This window comes from Bactrocera tryoni, chromosome 1 (genome assembly GCF_016617805.1).
Source record: "Bactrocera tryoni isolate S06 chromosome 1, CSIRO_BtryS06_freeze2, whole genome shotgun sequence".
Lineage (NCBI taxonomy): Eukaryota > Metazoa > Arthropoda > Insecta > Diptera > Tephritidae > Bactrocera > Bactrocera tryoni.
In genome coordinates this window covers 15,275,474-15,296,300 of record NC_052499.1, presented here as the reverse complement: position 1 = coordinate 15,296,300, position 20,827 = coordinate 15,275,474, and the positions used below count along the sequence as shown (strand labels likewise).

The window sequence follows — 20,827 nt, the reverse complement described above, 5'->3', positions numbered from 1 at the left end:
TTCTTTTTTCCCTAATAAAGTAGGGATGTGCTTACATAGTTATCTTCATACTCGATAACCCCATGTATAATGAAGGTATATGGTTGTTCGATAGCTTACTCGCCAACTGTTATTGCGTAAGAGTTATTTAAAACTCACCGCATAACTATTATTCAGTGAGCAATAAATAAAAGTTATCAAATAACTCTTATTTTTAAGCGTGGTGCAACTAACAATCACATGAATACTTAATTTTAAACTTTTTAATTTCTTTATGCAAAGCACTTTATAAAATAACAAGTGCCAACACAATATTTCCAATATTTTATGCTATTTATCCCTTGAACAATTTGATAAAAGCTTCGAACATTGTATGTAAATCATCCATAAGTTTCAAATATGACAGAACTCAACAGTGCGCACAAGTTCAAAAACGAAAAGAGAATTCGACGAAAAGATGAGTAAAAACTTAAGCAGAGAAAAACTAAAATAAAAAGACGTTCTTTGACTTAAGGCAATTGTCAATATTTGCCTAGACTTCTGCATTCGTATATAAACCAAGATTTCAATAATTTCAAAATATTTGCTTATAAATTAAATTAGGTACCGATCAAATACAAAATTGAAATACAGCGGACATGCCGGTAAATATAATATCTTAAATATACCGATATCATAAAACTTTTTAAAGCATAGCGGGGTGCGGTCAGTTAACCCAACATATAAAAAGAAACAAAGTAATGTACTGTTTATATATTAAAATATTTTCTAGGCCTACCATTCACAGATTAAGGAATTTCCCCAAGTGGTTGGAAATATGGCTATATTGCCTTTACGCACTCAAGCTCGTGGACCTGCTCCCAGTGCCAATATTGAAAACGATATCATTGATGAGTCACTATATTACTTCAAAGCAAATGTTTTTTTCCGTACATATGAGATAAAGGTAATACTCGATATTATTTTTTGTATATACATATATATAAGAAAGTAACAAACTACATTTTTTAGTCTGAAGTGGATCGCGTTCTCATTTACATTACCCTATATATCACCGAATGTTTGAAGCGCTTACAACGCTGTAGCAACAAAAATCAAGGCACACAAGAAATGTACAGTTTAGCTATTTCAAAATTTGATATTCCTGGAGATGCTGGATTCCCATTAAATGCTGTTTATGCTAGACCACAAAATACACAAGAAGCAGGTAAGTTATAAACAGCGGTTATAGTAGCTGTTAAACAAACATTGATATTTAAATACAAACATCGGTTTCAGATTTAATGCGTCAATATTTCTTACAACTGCGACATGAAATCGGAAATCGTGTTTGCGAGAAAGTATTCAACAGTGAAGATGGAAAGCCCAATAAATGGTGGATTTGTTTCGCTAAAAAGAAGTTTATGGAGAAATCTTTGTCTGGCCCTGGACAATAGACATAAGTGATGTCAATTAAATTCGCAACTACCATTTATTACAAAATATTTAGGCTCAAAATTAATAATAAAGTCTTACATATATATAATTGCATTAATTAAAGCCTTTATTCAAGCTATATTGAAGTATAATATATGTAACGAATTTGAGGACTTTAACTCGTCGTAACTCAAATAATTTATCGGTATAAGTGATCTGCTTGCAAATTAGATGCAATCTCCGATTCCCATTTATCTCCATTGCAAAGAAGCTTCTCCTTATTGTACAATAATTCTTCATGTGTCTCAGTTGAGAATTCAAAGTTGGGGCCCTCTACAATGGCATCAACCGGACACGCTTCCTAAAAATTTAAAAGGTTAATCTCAATTTATGAATAATTGCTTTTGTGTATTACCTGACAAAAACCACAATAGATGCATTTAGTCATATCTATATCGTATCGCGTTGTACGCCGACTTCCGTCGGAACGACTTGTTGCTTCAATCGTAATAGCTTGCGCTGGACATATTGCTTCGCACAATTTACAAGCAATACAACGCTCCTCTCCACTTGGATACCGACGAAGAGCATGCTCTCCACGGAAACGAGGACTTAAGGGGCCTTTTTCAAAGGGATAGTTGATAGTGGCTGGTTCTTTAAATATGTGAGCCAAAGTCACAGCAAACCCTCGAAAAAGTTCTCCTAAAAACATTGTTGTTGCTGCGCGGTCAGTAATCTCATTGATTTCCATACTCAACTCCTTATTATTCACATAGACATAGCCCTTCGGTACAGTTAGTATATCTTTGCCAGCTGCACTTAAGCGGAGACTGGTTCCAAACATGCGATGACCTAGGACATTATTATATTATAATTATTTTATCCTTGAACTAAGATGTGACATAACTCCCATAACCTCAACCATACATAAAATAAGCGAAATATAGAGTTCTTAAACAATTCAATTCATTTTTAAACTTACCATTTCTCGAAAGTGTAAAAACTTTAGCCGGTAAAGCCATTTTATTTGCAATGTATGTTCCAACCTCCAAATTGAGTGCTTAGTTGATTATTTGGATTCTGTTGCAATCGGTGGCTAAAAACAATTTTTACCACCTCTGCTTACTTATTCCTTAACTCTTGTTGAAAAATAATTGGTTTAATGTCAATACTTTTTGTTTTGCTCACTTGTTCGTATAGCGAACAATATATCAGTGCTGCCAAACTTTTACCATGCCAATTAGAAAAACTATAGCAGACAACTTTGGAGTATTTTCGCTAAAAATCAGCCATGAAAACATTTAAACTTCTTTATTTGGTGCATTAACTTAACAAAACACAAAAAAACAGCATTCATAAATATTCCATAAAAATATTTTATGTCTAGAAGAACTTTTAAAATTTCTTAAACATTTAACCCAAAGGACTAAACTATTAGTGAATGAACCGATTTGTTGTGACCGCTGATGAGTGAAGAGCACTAAACAAAAACACAAAACATGAATAGTTTATTTACTAAAACGTTAAGAAACAATAATTTGGGACGGGTTTTAGTACCATTAGCAGTTTTAGGAAATTGTGATATTATTCTACTTCGGCAATTTTCACAGCAGGGATCAAAACTCGCCAAGTAAGTATATTTTTTCATGTGCTCATTTAACGTTATGAAACCATATAGCGTTTTCCTTACTAAACACAATTAATGCGCATTTTCCTTTAATAAAGTGATGCAGTGAAGGGTTCATATTATAGGTGTCTTTGAATTACATAACATATTGCAAACGTTGTACAAATAGCTCTCTATGATTTTCCAATATCATATAGATTAGCTGAAGTAGGGCGATTGGAGTCAGTCAAACTAGATGGAAAATATGAGACAGGTCAATTATTCCTACATCGCATATTTGGTTACCGTGGGGTTGTGCTTTTTCCATGGTCTGCACGAGTGTATGATCGCGATCTACATAATCCCAGCAAGCAGAAACAAAGAGTGAATGCTGATAAGTCGTCCACTGGGGCCATTGCAGCAGAAAAAAGTAAAAATAGCGCAATAGGAGAAGCATCAAGTGAACAAGGAAATTCAGAAGCTCATGTAACTAACGTAGGTGAAAGTGACAACTCATCTTCGTCCACCAGTGGTACAGATTCGTCTGTAAAAGAAGTAAAAGGCAAAGTTCACACCTTCTACCAAGTTCTGATCGATTCACGCGACTGCCCATACATTGTAAATAAAACCTCTAATCAATTGCTAATAAATTTAAATTTTTTAGTTTTAAAAATTTCCATTTTTTTGAAGCGCGCACAAACTGAGGCTGTAACATTTCTGGGAAATCAGGATTCCAACCGCAGCCTATATGCTATTCCCGGTCTTGATTATGTTGCCCACGACGATATAATGCCATATACGTCGGGAGAAAAACAGCCCCTACAACATGAACTTTTCGATAAGTTCTTAACTCATGTCCCGGGCAAAGACCCACCGTTCGAGGGACAAGATACATTGAAAGCGTGGCAGGAAAAAAACCATCCTTGGTTGGAACTGAGCGATGTTCATAAGGAGACAACAGATAATATACGTGTAACTGTGATACCGTTCTATATGGGTTGTCGGGAAACTCCCGCTTCCTCTGTTTATTGGGTAAGCATAGACTATAAAGTATTATTTAAAAATATATGTTAAATATAGTTAAATTTTAGTGGCGCTACTGCATTCGTTTGGAGAATTTAGGTGTGCTTAGCGTCCAATTACGTGAGCGCCATTGGAGGATTTTCTCCCTTTCAGGCACTTTAGAAACGGTACGTGGACGTGGCGTTGTCGGTCAAGAGCCAATACTTAGTCCACGTCTTCCGGCATTTCAATACAGCAGTCATGTCAGCTTGCAAGCACCTAGCGGTCACATGTGGGGTACATTTCGTTTAGAGCGTGAAGACGGTCACACTTTTGATTGTAAAATACCACCTTTTTCTCTTGAAAGTAAACCTGAAGAACCCGGTACTGGGCTATCATCTAGTACTGGAACGAATAATGACAGTAAGCCCGACGTCAAATAATAAAATTTCATAAATAAATTGTTATTCTAACATACGGTTGGGTAACAGATGGAATGGTATAGATTGACATAGCCTAATTTTGGTAACACAAGTTGACAAGAGTAGTAAGTTTAAGTAGTCCACATTTAGTGCATAAATTATTTCTCTATAACAAAATGTTTGTGTATATAAATATAAAGACATTTCAAACAATTCGGAAAATAAATTTCAAAGATTTTGTTTGTTGAGCTCGGATGTTTGCATTTTATTCCAAAGACTTAGACCTATAGGGATTAGGTAATAAACTTCATTTTAAGCCTATTTATGCTATAGCATTACGAATTTCTGGCTTTAGGTGTGCTTGGAAATTAAGGGGACGCATGTTATCTTGTATACCAAAAATTTCCTGCAGAGCATTTAGGGAAGCCACTTTTGTAGCAGTTGCCACATCTTCACCAAAACCTAAAAACAAACATTTTTTTTAGTAACATTTATGTACAAAAGATACTAAAAATAATATAAAACAACTTGCTTCAAATCTCCATAAATTACGTAAATATATAGTTTCCTATTATTGTACTCTGAAACAAGTTATTTATTACATTACAACTTACCACGACCAATCAGTTTTTTATTTGCATATAATCCCACGTGATATGCAGCAAGGAGAGTATTTTTCCCACAATCGCCGATTAAACGCGGTTCTATTTCACCCAAATTTCTTTCTTCACAAATTTGCTTCAACATAAGTTCTGGATCATCAATACCCCATATTTCAAGTAAATCGCGTTGATTCATTTGTGTACATACAAAATCTCGTATAAAAAGAAATGCTTGTTCTTGCCCACTACATTGCTCGATTGTACCGATAACAGCAAGTAATGAACGAGCCAAGGATTCTTGTTCAGGCGGATAATTATCATCAAGTAACAATTCAGTCATACCTAGATGTGTGGCTATATGTGATAACATTCCAGTGCTTAGCAAATAATCTGTGAAGGCATTTATACCAACCACAGGAACATTTGGAAACGAATGGCTCAAATATGCACGGACACACTCATTTGCTAAATATGCTCCTCGTTCGGACAATTCACAGTTGTCTTTAATTCTTACGTCTGTTTCGACAATACCAAGATCACGTTGCCGCACTTGCTCTTTATGCACATACGATGGCTGTGTGAAAGCTGCCTGCAGCATTTCTAAATCAAATTCTTCATGTAGTCGTTTGCCGAAAGCAAACAACTCAGCGCGATAATTCCATTCAATAAAACCGGATCGTGGTTGTGGCAGCTGGGGTCCCAACTTTTTTTGTCGCCTACGAAGTTCACGTAATGTCGGCGCCACCCAACGCTTAAAGCAACGTGTTTGATCTATGTGTTCAGAACACAAAATTATTTATTCTGAAAAATTATTCTCTAATATTATTTACCCAGCACTGGCAAACGTGTTAGTCCTTTGTTTTGATTTAAAATGCGTAAAGATAATCGAAATAGCGACATTTTTCTGGTATTGCACTATCAAAGAAATTGCAGCAAGGTTTAATTATGTCTAATCAATCAGCTGTTTAAGTGGTCGGTTTGATAAATATCGATAGCGTGTTAAATAATATCGAGCATAACGACTTCAACGATATTGTTAAATATTTATATGTATTAACTTGCCTGCATGATTGGTTAAGACAGTCATTTATATCAAAGAGTGCTGAAGTCAGATATTTCTGTTAATATTTCTGAGTTTCTTAAGGCCAAATGAACCAAAAGCTTGTGTTTGGTGATCATTTATTCCTTTTTCGTATCTAATTTTTTCAATGTAATGCAATGCAACTCTAAAAAAATTTACTGAGAAAATGAAACAAACGTTTCCAAGTTTGAACCGTATTATAACATAAAGTACTGCAGTAAAAGAATTTAAATTAATTATGGCGAATAACCTTATACAGAGCACAGAAAAGATATAAAGCAATTTTGCTTTCTTTTTTCAACCATTGCATAATTTAAAATTCGATATTTAATGTTATATTTTGTTGATGTTGGCATCCCTTTTGAGATTCGCCATTATTGCACTTCTTATGTTTTATTGTTAGTTTTCGGCGTTTTGAAGTAAAGTGAAGAAATAAAACATTTATTTTCCGGATTCACTTTTAATAAATGGCGTTACAAACGTATGGAGACAAGCCTGTGGCTTTTCAGCTGGAAGAAGGTGGTGAATACTACTATGTCGGCTCTGAAGTGGGAAACTATATGCGTTTATTCCGGGGTATCCTTTATAAAAAGTATCCCGGTATGACGCGGTTAGTACTTTCCAATGAAGAACGAAAAAGGCTAGCAGACTCCGGATTGAGTTCACACATATTAGCGAGTTCTGTATCACTGCTACGGGCCGTAGAAGTAGACGATATAATTGCAGGAAATGATGAAAAGTAAGTGACTTTTAAATACTTAACTGTATATATGTATATTTAAATGGATAATTCATATAGATATCGAGCTATATCTGTAAACACATCGGAAGCACCATTACCACGTGAAAATAAATCTAAAAAGCAGCCACAATATGTGCCCACTATGCCGAATTCTAGTCATTTGGACGCAGTCCCACAAGCCACACCAATAAATCGTAACCGCGTTCATACCAAGAAAGTTCGTACATTCCCTATGTGTTTCGATGATACCGACCCAACAGCAAACATTGAAAACGCCGCACAAAAAGAGTGTTTAGTACCCATACGTTTGGACATGGAATTGGAAGGTCAAAAATTACGTGATACCTTCACATGGAACAAAAATGGTATGTTTTTGATTTTTTTTTAATGATTTATAGAATTTTTATAATTATATGTATATATTTGAAGAGAGTATGATAACACCAGAACAATTTGCTGAAGTTCTTTGCGATGATTTGGATTTAAACCCCATACCTTTTGTTCCTGCCATTGCTCAAGCCATTCGACAGCAAATAGAAGCTTTTCCTAATGAACCTCCGATACTTGAAGAAAGCTGCGATCAGCGAGTTATCGTTAAACTTAATATTCATGTGGGAAATACATCACTTGTTGATCAAGTTGAATGGGATATGTCTGAAAAGAATAATAATCCCGAGGAATTCGCTATAAAGTTATGTGCTGAGCTTGGCTTGGGAGGAGAGTTTGTAACAGCAATAGCGTACAGCATACGCGGCCAATTGTCTTGGCATTGTCGTACTTATGCTTTTAGCGAAGCTCCTCTATCTACTATAGATGTTCCCTTCCGTAATCCTAGTGATGCTGATGCATGGGCACCATTCCTCGAAACACTAACGGATGCTGAAATGGAGAAGAAAATACGTGATCAAGATCGCAATACACGTCGCATGCGTCGCTTAGCCAACACGACAACGGGTTGGTAAAGCCATTCAATATCTGCATAGGTTTACATTATCCATTCAAGATACTTATAGCGTCGGGTCAAGTTCGTATATACATATATCAAACGGATTTTGCGCCAAATGCAATAATGTTTTTAGATGTAAATGGTATTTTTTTCGAATTACCTAATAAATGTAGATGGAAAAATAAATAAATGTAGTTTTATAAACGAAAGGTATTTTAGCAGGACTTAATTATAGTTGAATATCCTAATAGCACTAATTTGCAACCATCGAATATTTAAATAAAAATTTTATTATAAGTAAAAATAAACTTTTATATATTAAAAATAGCTTTCCTATCATAATATCCGAAATATATATTTTAACTTTCAGCCGTATCGCCTTTATCTTGATCCGTATCTCCACTGTAGAATTCATTTTTTGGCTCTACCATTTTGTCGTCTTCTGCCTGTGATATTCGAACATCTGGGTCAGATTCTTCCTTAACCCGTACTTCTTCCATATCAATAGAGTCTGGGGGAATTTGCACCATTTGGACGCTTGGCGAATGTTGACACATTTTTAAATTCTCATAAACATGTTTCACTATCAGTTCCAAATATTGTTTAGAGTTAGCGTTCTCTTGGCGTGAGTTTACATCAGGATGAAGAGTGAAATCCGGCGCAAAAAATTCCAAATACTCGGACATTGGTAAATCATTGGATATATTTTCGTCGACAAGTAATGATGTTTCGTGAGTCCAGCACCGAGCTACATTGCGTAAAGTGTAGCCCCCACCGCCAACTACCAATGTTGGCACATTCAGCTCCTTAACGAACTTAACACACTCTCCGTGTCCACGGGTACTGAGGGAAAAACATCCCAGCCGATCACCCGCAAGCGAGTCTGCACCACATTGTAACACGATGGCTGTTGGGCGATAGAAATCCATCACCGCCGAAATGATTGGTTTAAAAACTTGAAAATAACTGTGGTCGTCAATGCCTTCTTTTAGTGGTACATTTACGCTATAATATCGCCCAGATTCTGCGCCAATTTCGTACATATCACCCGTTCCAGGGAAGAAATAATTCCCATATTTATGAAAGGATACAGTCATAACGCGGTCCGTGAGATAAAATGCCTCTTGTACGCCATCGCCATGGTGCACGTCGATATCAATATACAAAACTCGTGGATTGTATTTCAGTAGTTCAAGTATGCCTATCACAATATCGTTAACATAACAGAAACCTAAAAGGGCAAATATTGTAAGAAATGTAAAATTATTTTGTTTCATAAATTTAATTCAAACCTGATGCTTCAAATTTTTTTGCATGGTGCAAGCCTCCGGACCAATTTATACATATATCACTGTGATTGTGATTCAACTTTTGGGCACCCTCCAGAGAAGCGCCCGTATACATCGCGCAAAACTCAAATAAACCATCAAAGACTGGACAATCTTCACCCACGCTAAAGTGAGACAGATATTTTGTGTATCCTACGGCTAAGATTATCAAAAATACACATAAATATGTTATATGTCGTAAAAAATATTCAATTACTTACTATTGCACTGAATATTTTGCGGAGTGACTTTTTGAAGAAAGTCTATATATTCTTCACTATGGAAACGAAGCATGTCCTGAGCGCTCGCTCTAAAAATATAATATATCATATTAACATTAACAAAATAAAAAGCTTTCTTACTTGTAAGGTCGATAGATTTTCATCTTTTTATGGAGACCATAATTCATAACAAGGCTATGTGTAACAGATAAGCGATGTGGCTTCATTGGATGTCCGGGACCATAATGAAAATTACCTACATCCGGATTGTAAAAATATGAAACCCGTCGATTAGTCGCTGTTGCCATTTTTTTCACGTCTTTTTCCCAAAAGTTTTTCTTAAGAATTTTTTTCAAAATCACTGAATATCCTTTTTGCTAATAATATGGTCAGTAGAACAACCACGATAAACACAAGCCGTCGAGTAGTACTGAAGTCCAAATCTTTAAAGCTCATAACGTTCTAATGAATTAACTCAACTGAATTTCTTTTGCACTTTAGGAAATATTTTTAAGTACTTTATACATAAATCATTTTACAATTAAAAAAAAATATAATAATATAAAACAGTCCTGTTCGAAATATTTAGTATGGTTGTCAATTACTTTGTGTACAGAGTTGTATTCGTAGTTTTTACCCAGCAACCAATTTCCATGCGAATATTTTCGTTCGAAAAGGAATTTAAATGACCTTTCAATATTATTTATGTTATAAATGCATCAATACTACTCATATATATTTGAATCATTATGTCAACAATTAAAAAAGTTTTTTTTTTTTTTATTAACCATTATTATAAAATTGTCAGCTTTCAAAATAATATTTTATCGGTAGAAATATGTTTTTCCAAAGACTCATCTCTGATTTGCTATTTATCGAATAGCTCGTTAGGTTGCCTATACTGAAATAAATAACATTTTCAATTTAAAATATACGAGTGTGGATAATTCAATTTATTTTGATAAAACTGTTAACCATCAGCAAATTTTATGTTGAAAATGCTGCAAACCAATTGCAAAAACAACATGCTGGACTCACAAGTGAATATAGTAAAGCGTTTGGAAAAGTTAAGCAAATGGCAGGAAGAACAGAAACGTCTGTTGGACGACCGCCAGAATATGCAGCGAAAAATGCTGGGTTTAGAGCACCAGGATATATATGAGAAAATGGGATTCCTACATGGAAATGACATAATTCAGAATATAGACAAAGGCGGTGGTGACACATCAGGGGATCAGTTAAAAAAATACGAAATTAAAGATGATTTTGATTCTGACAGTGAAATCAAAGAAATAGAAAGCAGATTATTTCAAAGTAGAAATAAAACTCAAGGAGAACTCTCAAATCAAAGAAATTACGACAGTATTGACTACAACAACGAACAAATTGAAGTTAAAGATATAAAACCCAAGAGACCATATCTTAAACGAGGAGAGGGCATAAAGGCACGATATAAAATCTCACCTGAATCATTGAGACTAAATAATTTACCCCGATATAAGTATGCCGATGCACATTCCAAAATTAAAAATATACAAAGACGCAAGTTAGCTCCTAGAGTGAAACCATCCCAAAAAAATTCAATGATAGAAACTAATAAAAGGGATTCTATTGATGAAATAAAACATGATCTTAATGAGAAGCAATTTCATAAAATGTTGGCCAATGCAAATCCTCCTAATAGTTCTACACCAGATACAAGGCCTCTCAAAGCAGATCCATCTTCAATTTCTATAACTCTACCCAATGTTCGGCTAGGTGAAACTGAAATTAAAGAAACAAAATCCTGTGAAGATTTTGAAGAAAATGTAGCGGAACATCAAGTTGAACCATATGTCGCAATTACTTGGTCAAAAGTTCTCAATCCACAACATTTGAAACCCGTACCTATACACGAAATACGGCAAAATTTATCTAACTCTGGGAGAAATGATTGTTATGATGATGAAAATCTCAGTATCTTTGAACTTCTTGAGCGGCAAGCTGACCAAGGAGCTATAGATATGAACTCCAGTTGTGTAAGAAAATTCCTAAACAATAAAATGAATAATGATAAAAATGAAGTAAATGATAGTAAAATGCCTATAAATAGTCGATATGCGGATTGTCGCTTGCGACCTACTGTCGAAGAGGTGTTAAGAAGCGATTCTGACGACGAAAATAGTTTTTCTGATGCCACTGACGATAGAGACCAGAGATGTCAAACACCTGGTATTTTAACTTACCTAAGTGCGGAATCTAGAAACGAGTCCACATTACATGCCGACAAGGTGAATTTACATGTCCGTTTTTCTGAAGAAAATACATCTTGTAAATATGAAAATGGCGAAGATATAATTTCCAACAATTCAATATTAGATGAAGAAACGTCCTCAAATAAAAGTTCATATTTATTTCATCAATTCAAGGATGCCCTCTTTAGCGCACTGCTAGGCAAAGATGCTGGCGACGACAAAACAACAGATCAAAATATGTTGATATCCTCGCCACCATCTGCGTTAACGCAGGAGCTACAAGAGAAGAGCAACATAATTAAATTACGTCTAGAAGAGCTGGAAAAGGAAATAGCTTCCTTCCGGAACAATAACATTGAATTGTTGCGAGCCAAACAGGAATATGAAATGGAAAAAGCTCATTTCAGTCAAGAACGCAATGAAGCGTTGGATCGTTTAAAAGACGATAAGATTCAAATGGAAATGTACCTTCATGATGAAAGAATGAAAATTGAAGAAGAGAGGCGTAAATTTGAACATCAAATGCGTGTACAAAAACAAGTTATAACCAACAAAGAACGAAAGGAAATTGCACGACTCAAAGATGAATTAGAAACGCTCCAAAGTCAATTGAAACAAAAGGAGCAATTACATGCATCTGCGCAGGCGCGTTTGCGTGTGCAAATAAGAAACATGGAGCGCGATCAAAAGCAACTATATGAAGACATTGAACGATTAACTAAGGAAAATAAGCGATTACAAAATGAGAAACAGAAACTCGAAAGGGAAGGTAACAATAAAATGCTTATGGAAATCAATAGAAACATAGCAAAATTAGCGCCAAAAGTGGTGAGTAAAACAATTTTTTCACTTTTTAATAAGTTAAATGAAGATATATGTGCATACAAGTATGTATATTCGTACTTTGTAGTAGTTTAATATAATTCATCTTTATTGGCGTGGGTACCACTTACGCCTTTATAGCCGAGTTCAATATAATTAGTAATTATTAAAAAAATAATAATTTAATTAATTCTATCTGCAGACCAATGTAAACACATGCAATGCAAGCTCTGAATATTTCGAATTAAATAATCGATCTGGCTTTAAGAACTCGAAGGCATTACACTATTCATCTACACAAAAATCAAATGGAAAAAGTCATCGTATAATGAAAGCTCCACCTAATACACGAAATACTAGCAGAACAGATTTAAAAAACGATTCAGAAAATTCATGTGCTTTGTATAAATTGGATATTGATGACCGGTGTAACGACTCTGAAGGGGATTTAGCAGATGATGATGATGACGATATTATTTCCGAATTGAGAGAGACCCAGAATTGTAGAAATGTAAAATCTGTTGAAAGTACAAGTCATTCCAATACCTCGAAAGATACTGTAATTTGCAAAAGCGATCTTAACAAAGAAACGGACAGGCCTAATGTAAAAACGCATAGCGTCGATATAGCAACGGCAGCGAACAGAAAAAGGATTAGTAAATGCGCTGTAGAGCCTGAAGAAAATTATCGACGTGAAATTATTAATCCAGATGGAAGTAAAGACATTTTATATCCCAATGGCAACTTAAAAAAAATCTCATCGGATGGCATGAACATCCGTATGTTATACTTCAACAAGGATATTAAAGAGACTAATGTCAATGAGGGGACTGTTAAATATTACTATGCTGAAACAAATACCTGGCATACGACGTACCTAGATGGCTTGGAAATTCTAGAATTTCCCAATGGTCAAACCGAACATCGTTATAAGAACGGAGTTATAGAAATTCATTTGCCCGACAATTCTGTGAAAATTACAAATCCCGCTGAGAGAGACAAACTAGAAGAATGGCGTTTTGCCGATGGCACAAATTTGATACAAATGCGAAACGGTGATAAAGTTTTGATGTTACCAAATGGTCAAAAAGAGATACATACCAAACTTAACAAGAGACGTGAATATCCGGATGGCACAGTCAAACTCGTTTATCCCGACGGAAGTCAGGAGACGCGATACTCAAATGGACGGGTTCGGTTAAAAGACAAAGACGGCAACTTGGTCATGGATACTGAACGAATTTAAATGAATGTATTGTGTATAACTATTTTACAAAATATTCTGTGTCAACTGTAAATTAAAATGTAAAAAAACAATATAAAATTTATGGTATATCTTATTAAAAAAGAAAATAAACAAAATAGAAAAATTATTAATTACAAAAGAGATAATTAAAATAGCATTGACGTTAAAGAATTTTTGAATCCAAAATTTCATTTTCTTCTTCCTCTGGGGGATCAAAGTCACGTATTTTCACGTCAGCATCTTCTCCATATTGTATTACGTTGTCGATCTGTAGAAGCAAGTCCTGAATACTTTCTTCATCGTCAATGTTCAACGGAACGAATCTTACTAAACTGAAAGTAAATAATAATAATCACGTAAAATAATTAGTAAATTACTGGATGGCAGAGCGCATTAATGTATTACCTTGTTTCAAATAATAATTTATATGCACATACTTATATATAATCTATCGTACTTTAATAGAGTAATAACTTGAAATTAATCAAACTTGTAAAGTTCATTACATGTTTTTAATGTGTAAAGAGTTTATTTATGCAAAGATTATTATATTTTAAGTATGGCAACTCTGACATTGCAGCCAACTTAAAATTGGAGATTTCTTGCAACCATTTTTGAGTACGATTTTTTTGGCATTTACCAAGCCGTGTACAAAATTGTAACACACTAGAAATCCAAAAATCACTCTATTTTTCTTTGTTCAGTGGGATTTTGTTAATATATAAACCGGATACAAAATATAATCAAAAGAACAGTTATTTAATCAACATTCAAATTCAATAATAGAAATATGTCACAAATGGATATATCGCAAGTGCAAATGGTGCGGTCTGCGAAAGGCGTTGATATGCTATGTGTTGATAATTTCTTATATCATTTTGTTGATCGAGGGAATAAAAGATGCCGATGGGTGTGCAATAGGTTGAAAAGTAAATACCAGCCATGCCGTTCAAGAATAGCCACTGTTATAGTGGAAGGTGATGAGTCTCAACATAAGGTAGTGAGAGTAACGAATGAACATACGCATGAACGCTGTTCCGAAAAAGAAATTTCCAAAGTAGTTGAACGAAAACTACGTGCAGATTTGGCTGGTAAACCATGCACTTTGAAAAGCAAACGTATTAAACAGAGAGAACATTTATCAGATGAGGATAGTAATTCCAATAGGCAAAGATGGGTTGGAGGTTCGGAATCTGATGAGTGGCCTGCAGATGATGACGACATATTTCCAAAGGAAATTAATAAAAATAAAGTTGTTGAAACGTATTCCGATAAATCTATCATCGGTAAAAGTCAAGGAAAATTCTTCAATTTCGAAGTATGTACTACATTTATGATAAGTAAAAGTTAAACCTTTAGTTACTGCATTTGGTTAGATGTTCCCAAATTTTAAGTAGTTATGTATGTACTATACAATTCAATCAAATGTATTGCTTTTAGAAAAAAAAATCATTTTAATTACATTTTTTTTTTAATCATTGCTTTTATCAAAGTCTATCACACTGGCATGCTTATTAACCCATAATATGTTTAAATTTTTAGAAACAAAAGTTATATATGCTTAAAACAGCACTTGGTCGCCAAATGATATCAGTGGACGGTTTTTTATATCGCTTAGAATCCAAATCCATTACATCGAGTACTCATCGCTGGGAGTGTATACGACAAAATCCCCCATGTAAGACTCGTATTCTTACAGAGTGCTTAACGAATGACACTCATCGCTTAAAGGAGCATCAGATAGTATATCACAGTCATGACGGGTATACCCTTTCCAAATTGACTAAACTACTCCTTAAAAACAATATAAGTGTACTAACTGAAAATGGAGACGAAAATAAAGCATTCAAAAGAATTAAAGAATCGGAAATCGCAGAAAATTACGCATTAGCAAGCGGTACTTCATCAAGTAAACCTCCGAAAAAGCGTATAATTGAAAATTTGAACGCTAAAATAAAAAATGCGTCAACAGAAACACCTAGCAATAGCCAAGGGAAAATCAAACGATTTCGAACAAAAGCGCAGCCTGTTACCTACACCTATTCAGAAGATCCTCTAGCAGCTCTATCAACCAGCACAAAATATGACTTAGATAAAGCAAAATTTACGTTTTTACCTTCGGCTAAAGGCCATAAGGTTCTTTGTCTTGATAATTACATTTATCATTTGGATACACGAAGTCCACGCAATGGCCGGGCATATTGGACATGTCTCTTACGTCGTGATAAGTTTTACAAATGTAATGCTCGGGTAACGACAGAAATGACACATAAGGGTCCCATTATAATACGAGTGTCCGGGACACATTTGCATTCAAATCATTCACAAGATATTAAACGGCGCTTGTGCAGAAGCTTTGTTGTGCAAAATGCAGAGAAGGCCGGGTTGAAAACTGAAAATATTCTAAACGAGTCGGGAAATGGATTAAATAAAGAATTTAAGGAGATTGTAGAAAGGTCGAAAGAAACCATTGAACGTAGAATTGGACATCTGAGTAAGCAAGTTAGTGATGCAGAACAAGAAAAAACGGCGAAAAGGTAATTACACTAGTATTTAAGCGCAATTCTTGGTTTTACATTATATTAAGTTTAATCTAATTTCTTAATACTAGTTCAACAACAATGGATTTGTGTGAGAATACTGTTTCCAGTTTTTCTAGCGTTTTAGACTCAGATGACGATCACCTAGATAGTTCTTCTGTTCTACCTACAAATTTGGAAGAAATGCGTGAGAATCCTAAAATATCTGTTGTTTGTGACACAGATGCAATGCCAAATGATTCTGAAGATTTACAAAAGCGAGAAATTGTTTATAACGTTACATACCAAGATTTAGTGGAAGAGATGACTGCAGGAGACGAAATGGAAGTTGAATATTTAGACATAGGTACATACAGTAATGATGACCATTTGGACATAAGTACAATTAAAAACGAAGATTATTTGGACTTATCGACAAATCAAAAAGATCTATTAGATACAAATTTAACAATCGATACAGAAATGAATGTAAACAACGTCTCAACTTTGCGTTCAGCGAAGGGCGGCGAATTATTATGTGTCGATGGTTATATTTACCATTTGAGAAGTACGCAGAATAATCGCACCTATTGGTCGTGCATAAAATCCAAAGATCCGGAGCTTAATTGCAAAAGTCGTGTATCCACAATCAATGTGGATAATGAGATTCGTGTTTTCCGTACAACTAACCATCACACACATCCGGTGATTGAGTCAGATATTAAACGCCGTTTATATAACGAAATAAAAAATGAGCAATATGATCCCGCTAAACTATATGCAGCAGCATCAATAGATGCTCTGAATACGAAATACACAAAAATATTGGGAAAAGATAGTTCGAAAAAAGGATTAGACAATTTCGATGCGGAAATCGAAGATGCAATAGGGTAAGTACACCTCATCATTTTGAAAAATTGAATTTAGTAAGGCCTACCCAAAAATAGCCAAAGTTGAAATATGTATTGCCCATTAGCAAAGAAAAACTATTTGATTATTATTTGAATGGACACACATACATACATATCGAGTATCTGGAATTTTCAGCGCTGGCTGGATAAATATTCAAATATAAAATATGTATATGTATATAAATATGTAAGTGTATTTATAATGGCACTGTGGTTTCTCATAATTTATTACACTCGCTTGCAACAATTTGAATATCGCCTACACAGGTGCACCAAACTGTTTTAATGTCCGGAGTAATTTTTAAAGCAATTATCAAATGAATTGCAGTTCAAGTTGACACTTGAAAAATAAATGCATTAAAGTGCAATTAAATTACATATATGTATGTATGTATATTGTGCACACATTTCACACTTTAATTTCAAGTTTTTGTTATTTCTATATTATAATTTCAAATTCTATCTTAGTACCTACTTTAAATGCGTCACACTGGATTTTGTCGTCTAATATTCAACTAGAAAATGTTAAAAGCTTTCTTAAGCTTTTGTTACTACATTCAGATATCAAGCGACCATTAATAATGTTTCGTTCGTTAGTGGTGAACAGTTGGCTATTGGCTTTACTTGAAACCAGTTATATTTAGCATTTCCATCAGAGTGCTCGAACGGTATTTAAAATTTGTAGTACCAAATTGCTTTCACTTTTTATAAATTTGTAATATATCGAAAGATTTTTGATATTATAACCGACTTTTTTAGGCGTTACCATTTATAATTTTTGATAGTGGTATATACATACATATACTATAATATTACTTTTATTTTGTACCTTTTATATCAGACTAAGAGCGTTTTACTTGTTCTTTGATATAAGTATATATGTACATACATATAATAGGGTAGCGATGCAACAACAATTTTGCGAAACAAGTTACAACTTCCAAATTATGGAAAAAATTTTCAAGCTAATGCAATTAGCAGATTTTAATTTGTTAATAACCCTTAATATAGTTACCATCTAACAAAGAGTATTTACATTCTTCTATTAAGTATGACGATGAAATTGTATGCCGTGTCCGATGGTCCACCATCGCTAGCAGTTCGCATGGTTCTTAAGGCTCTCAACATTTCTTACGAATTGATTAATATCGATTTCATCGCGGGAGAACATATGACCGAGGAATATGCCAAAGTAATATATTTTGTAGATACTTTAATTTTAGTATATTACTAATATTTTTATTTTGCAGCTTAATCCGCAAAAAGAAATTCCCGTACTTGACGATGATGGCTTTTATTTATCCGAAAGCATTGCAATAATGCAGTATATTTGTGATAAATATGGACCAAATAACAATCTTTATCCGAAGGATGCAGCTAAGCGCGCTATTGTGAACCATCGGCTCTGTTTCAACATGGGCTTTTACTATGCAGCCATTTCAGCTCATAGCATGGCACCCATATTTTTCGATTACCAACGCACCGATATGAGCCTTAAAAAAGTTAATAATGCCTTAAGTGTTTTTGAAATATATTTGCGAGATGGAAACACAAAGTATGCTGCTGCAGATTTTTTGACTATTGCTGATTTCGGTTTAGTGTCAGCCACTTTGTGCTTAGAAGCAATAAACTTTGATTTGTCACCTTATCCATTGGTACAGAAATGGTACGAAACATTTAAGCTGGAAAACCCTGAATTGTGGAAAATTGCAAATGGTGGAATGCAGGAAATTGCGGAATTCGAGAAAAATCCTCCTGATTTATCTCACATGAAGCATCCATTTCATCCAACACGCAAATTAAAAGAATAAAATTGGACACTTGGAAATTCACATTTACTGTACTATGAATACAAATACACATACATACATATGTGCTGATGCAACACATTCACATAGATTACTATTAAGATTTGAGCTACTTGGACTTTAGGTTCTTTTACTGGAAGTGCTCCAATTCATGTTAATAAAATTACTGTTACCACAATAGTTCAAAATAAAATTTTATTGATTCGGTAAAATTCGGTAAAACGATAGAATTGCTCAGATGACAAATGATAATACTAAGGCAATTACTCATCCTACTTACGAAAAACTCGGCTTTATCTGGAATAATAAACCGTTATTTTTATCACCTTAAGTTAAGAATATGTCCAAAGGATTTAATATCCCGCAATATGGCCAATTTTTATTATTTTTTACTGTTATTTTTGCTTTTGCCTTAAAATGAATGTTAGTATTAAAATTCAAAACTTCTGAGGTGAAGAATTCTTTTATATTACTTTACGGATTAAAAATTTATCAAATTCAGCTAATTGAAGTGTAATTTTGTGATCACTTGGCGCAATTGCGTTGATTTTCTTAAGAAAGCATGACATCACAAGTACACAAGAGTTTCGTGTGGTGCTATCAACTTAGCCATAAGAAACTCATGACAAATAACCTCAAGGTAAATAACGTATAAATATTAATTACTATTTGCAAAGCAGTTTTTCACGGTCCGACCATTATAATAATGCAATTAGCAGAAACTATATGCAAATGTTTTACCCGTTTTGAAGATTTCAGAATTTTACTATATTTCATTTATTAGGGGTATTCAGACCAGCCTTCTTAATTCCTTAGTCGTTATTCTGTAGTTATTTAAGTGCTTTTTGGTTTTGTAAAATTAACTGTTGTGGTCGAGGTTATACTAACGAATAATTACTACTACAACTAAGTTCATTTTCTGATCATAAATTAATTACCTGAAGTCCTCAATTAAACTTCCAATTGCCTCAGAAAGCTTACGATACGTTCGTCCCCAAGACGAATATTGCGCCACATCTCCCAACAAAGCTTTCGGATCTGGATCCAAATAGTTATCAAGCTGTTTACGTGCTGTTTTACTGAGCAAATCCATTTTACTTAATATATTTACATGCGGCATTTCCATGTTTGCCATTACACTAAGAGCAGCCATAGTGCCCGATAAAAATTTAGCTCCGTCCACCATGAATTGCGAGTCGACTAGAAATACTGTACAAATGCGGAAATTCCAGGATTCTAACAATTGTACTAACTGTTTGCCCATTGATAAGTGAGTAAAAAGCTCTATTTGGCCTGGCATATCGAATAGTATGTAATCATCATCTGGTTCTCCGCCAATTTCATTGTCAGAATCATCTGCACCACATAATTGCGATTTTAACCAATCTTGATTCTGTATTAAGTATTCCAGACAAAATACTAAGCCGCCATTTGGACCATAATGAAGCTCTTCATCTTCCATTGCATCGTCCAATTGAATTAAGTCACGAATATCCACCAACGGATGATAATCAAAATGTTCTGCCGCTGGATCCAAGTTAACCACTTCAATTGCACGTTTGGAGTCTTGAGCATGTCGCTGCATATATGTGCAGTAAGTTGACTACTTATTCATGGAAATATGTTAGTTAGTGTCATTTTATTTACATTTTTTAATTAACTTACTTTGCCACAACCAGCTGGACCAATCACAACTTGAGCATACCGCATTTTGTCTTCAATTGTTGTCAATTATTGAATTATTGGATTATGCCTTTTTAATTACTAAGGTGTGCAAATGTAAATACAAAGAAATAAATATCGAAATTAGTGATGTGCGTTTGGTAAATTTAAGATTTGTTTGCAGTAACTATTTTTTTTTTTTGTTTATTTAACATTTAATTTCGGGGAATTGAAACAGTATTTATATTACTTACTATAAAATTAAAAGAAAATCACTTTA

The 20,827-nt window shown here is 34.3% G+C and overlaps 9 protein-coding genes across 12 annotated transcripts; 5 read left to right on the top strand and 4 right to left on the bottom strand.

Annotated features, from left to right (window-relative positions):
• The first annotated feature begins 452 nt into the window (after positions 1 to 452).
• On the top strand, positions 453 to 1,509 carry LOC120766962 (actin-related protein 2/3 complex subunit 3). Its single transcript, XM_040092751.1, has 4 exons — positions 453 to 623; positions 752 to 925; positions 991 to 1,186; positions 1,258 to 1,509. Exons 1-4 carry the CDS (start codon positions 618 to 620, stop codon positions 1,413 to 1,415), a joined length of 534 nt encoding a protein of 177 aa, XP_039948685.1. The 5' UTR covers positions 453 to 617; the 3' UTR covers positions 1,416 to 1,509.
• On the bottom strand, positions 1,500 to 2,550 carry LOC120766960 (NADH dehydrogenase (ubiquinone) 23 kDa subunit). Its single transcript, XM_040092750.1, has 3 exons — positions 2,378 to 2,550; positions 1,811 to 2,247; positions 1,500 to 1,756 (listed from the first exon to the last, which is right to left on the bottom strand). Exons 1-3 carry the CDS (start codon positions 2,415 to 2,417, stop codon positions 1,595 to 1,597), a joined length of 639 nt encoding a protein of 212 aa, XP_039948684.1. The 5' UTR covers positions 2,418 to 2,550; the 3' UTR covers positions 1,500 to 1,594.
• An 88-nt stretch (positions 2,551 to 2,638) lies between these two features.
• Positions 2,639 to 4,680, top strand: LOC120766958 (polymerase delta-interacting protein 2). The gene is made up of 4 exons (XM_040092748.1): positions 2,639 to 3,025; positions 3,220 to 3,619; positions 3,692 to 4,033; positions 4,093 to 4,680. Exons 1-4 carry the CDS (start codon positions 2,895 to 2,897, stop codon positions 4,444 to 4,446), a joined length of 1,227 nt encoding a protein of 408 aa, XP_039948682.1. The 5' UTR covers positions 2,639 to 2,894; the 3' UTR covers positions 4,447 to 4,680.
• On the bottom strand, positions 4,661 to 5,993 carry LOC120766959 (39S ribosomal protein L44, mitochondrial). The gene is made up of 3 exons (XM_040092749.1): positions 5,858 to 5,993; positions 5,040 to 5,798; positions 4,661 to 4,887 (listed from the first exon to the last, which is right to left on the bottom strand). The coding sequence occupies exons 1-3, from the start codon at positions 5,925 to 5,927 to the stop codon at positions 4,748 to 4,750; spliced, it is 969 nt and encodes a 322-aa protein (XP_039948683.1). The 5' UTR covers positions 5,928 to 5,993; the 3' UTR covers positions 4,661 to 4,747.
• Positions 5,994 to 6,489: 496 nt separating this feature from the next.
• On the top strand, positions 6,490 to 8,005 carry LOC120766174 (SWI/SNF-related matrix-associated actin-dependent regulator of chromatin subfamily B member 1). The gene is made up of 3 exons (XM_040091527.1): positions 6,490 to 6,847; positions 6,908 to 7,215; positions 7,280 to 8,005. Exons 1-3 carry the CDS (start codon positions 6,576 to 6,578, stop codon positions 7,810 to 7,812), a joined length of 1,113 nt encoding a protein of 370 aa, XP_039947461.1. The 5' UTR covers positions 6,490 to 6,575; the 3' UTR covers positions 7,813 to 8,005.
• Positions 8,006 to 8,103: 98 nt separating this feature from the next.
• On the bottom strand, positions 8,104 to 10,043 carry LOC120766173 (histone deacetylase 3). The gene is made up of 4 exons (XM_040091526.1): positions 9,487 to 10,043; positions 9,346 to 9,434; positions 9,089 to 9,283; positions 8,104 to 9,027 (listed from the first exon to the last, which is right to left on the bottom strand). The coding sequence occupies exons 1-4, from the start codon at positions 9,651 to 9,653 to the stop codon at positions 8,156 to 8,158; spliced, it is 1,323 nt and encodes a 440-aa protein (XP_039947460.1). The 5' UTR covers positions 9,654 to 10,043; the 3' UTR covers positions 8,104 to 8,155.
• Positions 10,044 to 10,165: 122 nt separating this feature from the next.
• Positions 10,166 to 13,742, top strand: LOC120766168 (centromere protein J). The gene is made up of 2 exons (XM_040091517.1): positions 10,166 to 12,407; positions 12,604 to 13,742. Exons 1-2 carry the CDS (start codon positions 10,335 to 10,337, stop codon positions 13,645 to 13,647), a joined length of 3,117 nt encoding a protein of 1,038 aa, XP_039947451.1. The 5' UTR covers positions 10,166 to 10,334; the 3' UTR covers positions 13,648 to 13,742.
• On the bottom strand, positions 13,727 to 20,675 carry LOC120766175 (GPN-loop GTPase 3). 2 transcript variants are annotated; one of them, XM_040091528.1, is made up of 3 exons: positions 20,551 to 20,675; positions 19,824 to 20,488; positions 13,727 to 13,979 (listed from the first exon to the last, which is right to left on the bottom strand). In XM_040091528.1, exons 1-3 carry the CDS (start codon positions 20,593 to 20,595, stop codon positions 13,811 to 13,813), a joined length of 879 nt encoding a protein of 292 aa, XP_039947462.1. In that variant the 5' UTR covers positions 20,596 to 20,675; the 3' UTR covers positions 13,727 to 13,810. The 2 variants fall into 2 exon arrangements, with proteins under 2 accessions (XP_039947462.1, XP_039947463.1); XM_040091529.1 differs by having other exon boundaries at positions 19,824 to 20,491; positions 20,551 to 20,649.
• On the top strand, positions 14,438 to 19,065 carry LOC120766170 (glutathione S-transferase 1-1). Of its 3 annotated transcripts, XM_040091518.1 has the most exons (5): positions 14,438 to 14,965; positions 15,190 to 16,184; positions 16,259 to 17,056; positions 18,128 to 18,269; positions 18,328 to 19,065. In XM_040091518.1, the coding sequence occupies exons 1-5, from the start codon at positions 14,438 to 14,440 to the stop codon at positions 18,886 to 18,888; spliced, it is 3,024 nt and encodes a 1,007-aa protein (XP_039947452.1). In that variant the 3' UTR covers positions 18,889 to 19,065. The 3 variants fall into 3 exon arrangements, with proteins under 3 accessions (XP_039947452.1, XP_039947453.1, XP_039947454.1); XM_040091519.1 differs by lacking the exons at positions 14,438 to 14,965; positions 15,190 to 16,184; positions 16,259 to 17,056 and adding an exon at positions 17,643 to 17,745 and having other exon boundaries at positions 18,328 to 18,888; XM_040091520.1 differs by lacking the exons at positions 14,438 to 14,965; positions 15,190 to 16,184; positions 16,259 to 17,056 and adding an exon at positions 17,781 to 17,864 and having other exon boundaries at positions 18,328 to 18,888.
• Positions 20,676 to 20,827: the final 152 nt, after the last annotated feature.